At 60.3% G+C, this 4,024-nt stretch overlaps 1 protein-coding gene across 1 annotated transcript in view; it reads left to right on the forward strand.

The window, feature by feature from the left end:
• Positions 1-4,024, forward strand: part of Hmcn2 (hemicentin 2) — a 103,445-nt gene that overhangs the window by 79,871 nt on the left and 19,550 nt on the right. Inside the window, 5 exon segments of the mRNA XM_033758996.1 lie at positions 156-187; positions 860-1,181; positions 1,733-1,889; positions 2,347-2,468; positions 3,063-3,227. Coding sequence (XP_033614887.1) covers positions 156-187; positions 860-1,181; positions 1,733-1,889; positions 2,347-2,468; positions 3,063-3,227 — 798 coding nt within the window.

Consider the following 4,024-nt stretch of genomic DNA (forward strand, 5'->3'; position numbering starts at 1 on the left):
GTCGGAGTCTCGGGACCTCTGTGGGCAGCAGACAAACACTCGGTCAGATAGAGCGGGAGCGGGGCTTTGTCATCTGGATGCGGTGACTCAGGAGAGGGGCCCAGCAAGCCAGGGGTCAGGGGCCTCAACAGCCCCAGAGATTCTGCGAATTTCAGCTCCTGTGTATGAGCTGCAATCGAAAACTATGGTGAATCCGTAACTTTTGAAGTTTATTACAGTAAAGGCACATGGTTAGGGCTCCACCTCGAAATCCTCGCTCTGGGAACACACCGGTCCCGTCGGCCTTGCCGCTTCCTGCAGCCGCTCCGGAGCCCTCTTTCCTGAGGGTCTGCAGTTGTGCGGTCCTGGCAGCTGCAGTGTCCTGGATCCACTCAAAACCTTTCCCTCTCCCGGTCGTGTTGACTTGGGGAGGAGTCACAGTACCAGGACCAAGGCAGATGAGGACACAGCGTCACGTTTTTACGCGCTGCCTTTCCACGATGGTGCTCGGCTGCAGCGTTCTCCATATTTTTTATCACGTCCTGTAAAGACCCTCAGGAAAGAGGGCTCCAGAACTGCCCCGGAGAGTGACAGGGATGGTGGGAGGAGTGTGAATGACGCGGGTAGGGGAAGCCGTGATGATGTGTCGTTCACTGTAATGATTGCCTCTGTATTCCAACACACACTATGTATTTTGATCATCCCTTATATGAGCTGTCTCTCCCTTTTCCTCCCTCCCTTCCTCCTTCTCCTCTTCTCCTCCTCCTTCTCCTCCCCCGTGAACATGGCAGATATTTCCCCAACACCCCAGGACCCCCAAATCTGCAGCCCTCAGCTCACCCTCTGACTCTCTGTGAAGTCACCAAGTCCATATTTCCAGGGCAGAGAATGCCATTGGTCCAGGCTGGGTGATGTGTCCCTCTCTGGTCCAATCAGCTGTGGTTGTGGGCGGGATCACACGGTGCACTGGGGGGAGCGCCACCTCCTACCTCCAGACGCCTGGGTCCAGCCCCTCTCAGCCCTTCCCCCTGCTTGTTGGTCTCCGTGGCAACACCTCCCTTCCCTCCATCCCAGGGTGGAGCTCCTGCCTGATGGATCCCTGAGGATCCAGCCCGTCCTCTCCCAGGACGCCGGCCACTACCTCTGCCTGGCGTCCAACTCCGCTGGCTCCGATCGGCAGGGACGCGACCTCCAGGTCTTCGGTAGGTGGACGGGGAGGGCTGTGTTCCTTGCCTCCGTAAGCCAGTCCCTTCTGGGGACCAGTTCTTCCTTGTTTCTGGGCTACCCTGGCTGACGGAAGCTGAGAGCAAAGGTTTCCAAAGGTTTTTTGACTGTGAAATCCCTTAGTAAAAAGCTCGGATCATGCACAGAGGAAGGGTGTGTATTTATTTGCTTGCAGATTTCACACACTTAATACTGCCCCGCTCTCCTGAGTGAGTGTAACGTGTTCACAGCAGGTCAAACAAGGGGAGATGCTCTAGCAAAACTCCTCCCAGTCCAGGCTGGGGGGCCTCGGCCTGGTGGGGCTGCCGGGCAGCTAAGCTCTGCCGGCCTCCTCCGGGCAGAGGCTTGGGGGTCACCAGGCTCAGGGCCAAGGGGAGGCCGAACCCCCAGCGTGGGGCCCCGTTGGAGGTTCTCTGGGGCCTTTTCCTACTCTGTGGGGTCGGTAGAGGTGGCAGTGAGCACCCCAAACAGACTGAGCCCCAGCATAGCCTCAGACAACCCCATCCTGCTCCCGCCTCTCTGTCCCCAGAGCCTCCAGCCATCGCTCCCGGCCCCTCCAGCCTCACCCTCACTGCGCCCAGCCCGGCCACGCTGCCCTGCGAAGCCAGCGGCTCCCCCAAGCCCCTGGTGGCCTGGTGGAAAGACGGACAGAAGCTGGACTTCCGCACGCAGCAGGGCGCCTACCGGTACGAGGCACTGTGCGTCAGGTGCAGGTCGCGGTCATCCTGGGGCCTAAGCCGGGGGCTCAGGACAGCGAGCCCTCTGCCTGGGGCTTCCAGAGTGGTGGGCAGAGAAGTTACTGCAGCCGGCATGAGAAACAAGGGATGGAAACAAAACCACACAAACCCAAGGCTAAAACTTGAGGGATAGAAACTTCTAGACGATGCTTTCTTTGGGGGAGGGAGGGGTGAGGGTGAGACAGGGCCTTGATGTGCAATCCAGGCTGGCCTTGAACTCACAGTGACCCTCCTGCCTCAGCCTCCCAGGTAATGGGAACAAAGGCGTGTGCCAGCACAGCCAGCTCGAAGACATTTTAGAGGGAAGAGATTGCCAGGTGCCGGCAGCCACGCTGCCGAGGGGGAGACAGGACAGCCATGTCGGCTCACACAGGTGGTCTGCTTGTCTGTCTGTCCATCTGTCCAGGATCCTGCCCTCCAATGCCCTGCTGCTCATGGCCCCTAGTGCCCAGGACTCAGCTCAATTTGAGTGCGTGGTGAGCAATGTGGTGGGCGAGGCCCGAAAGCTCTACCAGGTGACCGTGCAGGGTGAGCGAGGGCAGGTGTGGACTCCTCCTCCGGAAGCCTCCCTGGATCCTGCTCGCTCCCCCACTCCCGTACCCTGGGTACAGCACAGCGTCCCGTGATGGGCATACGCAGGAGAGACTCCTCCCGGTCCCGTGTCGTCTTGCCCTGTTGCACCTCCACGTCCTGGTTCAGGTCACCCCACAGGCTGCCTTGCTCTGGGAACCGGCTGTGCTGCCGGCCTCCCGTGCACGCAGTGTCCCCACGGCCCAGGACTACTGTTCCCTTCACCCAGCCCACACTCGCTTTCCTTACAGACACCGGGCTCAGTGCCGCATCCCGGGGAGGCCTCCCTCCGCTGCCCTCACCCCAAGTCATGGCTGCCCTGGGCCCCTGACTTTATGGGCCTCTCAGAGCCTCCACGGAAAGTGACTCATGACCATGGCCTGTGCCCCAAACTTGTACGGAGTGAGCGGACGGGCCACGGCCATTGTCCCCGCCTCCCTCCCTGGTCCTGGGCCCCTAAAGCCGCCCTCTGCATGGAGCTCTCGCCCCACCCCACCCAGCCCGGTCTCCCCTGCACCTCAGCAGGGCCTCGGGCCTTGTGCTGGGTTGCAGAGCCCCCGACCATCGCGGACGACCAGACGGACTTCGCCGTGACCAGAATGGCGCCTGTGGTCCTCACCTGTCACAGCTCGGGCGCACCGGCCCCGGCCCTGTCCTGGAGGAAGGCGGGCACCCAGCTGGGGGCCAGGGGGAGCGGCTACCGCGTCTTGCCTTCCGGTGCGTAGGGGGCAGCCACGGAGAGTGCAGGGGGAAAGGCAGCCTCAGTTTCCCCTCTGCACGCTGCAGCGTTGACACCCGGAGGGCCCTGAGGCTCGGCAGCTCCATGCTCTTTGAAGCATGAAGGAGAGGTCCCAGCTCTCAGGTCTGTGTAAAGCTAGTCTTACCCCTGAGCAGTTGCTGTCTGTTCTGAAGCTACACTCTGTCTCCTGGTGTAGAGAATTCCTTCCTTTGATGAAATTAAGATGAGAGTAGAATTTTTTTTTTTTACAACTGGGGTTGAACCCAGAGCCTTCACACTGAGCAACATCCTCGACTCCTTTTTTTTTTTTGAGACAGAGCTTATTAAATTGCTAAACTCCAGGCTGGGCTTGGGTGTGCAGTCCTCCTGCCTCAGCCTCCCAGAGTGCTGGGGTGCCAGGCATGTGCTGCCACGCCTGGCTGCGTGGTGATTTTTGAAACGTCTTTGCTTGTCAGAATGAAAGGTTAGCACCTTTCTGGGGATTCCCCAGATGAAATTGTTGGTTGGTCAGGGAAATCCTAAGCTGGGAGCCGCCAGTTCGCTGTGTGGTTTTCAAGCTCGTCTGAGGCGGCACAACAATTCCTTCCTGCTAGTGGTTACGGTGGAGAATGTCAGCTCCAGATCCATCGGGGCTGGGCCGGGCTGAGGGGGGGTCTGAGCTAGCAGGCCTGGCTCCTCCAGCACCCGGTGGCCCTGGGGGTCCACCCGGGACACCTGGAGGCTCCTGGACCTGGCTGTGGCCCGAGGAGGGGCAGTGGTTCCCACTAGGCACCAG

The sequence above is a fragment of the Fukomys damarensis genome, unplaced genomic scaffold (genome assembly GCF_012274545.1).
Source record: "Fukomys damarensis isolate Sample0158 unplaced genomic scaffold, DMR_v1.0_HiC HiC_scaffold_36, whole genome shotgun sequence".
In the NCBI taxonomy this organism is placed as follows: Eukaryota; Metazoa; Chordata; class Mammalia; order Rodentia; family Bathyergidae; genus Fukomys; species Fukomys damarensis.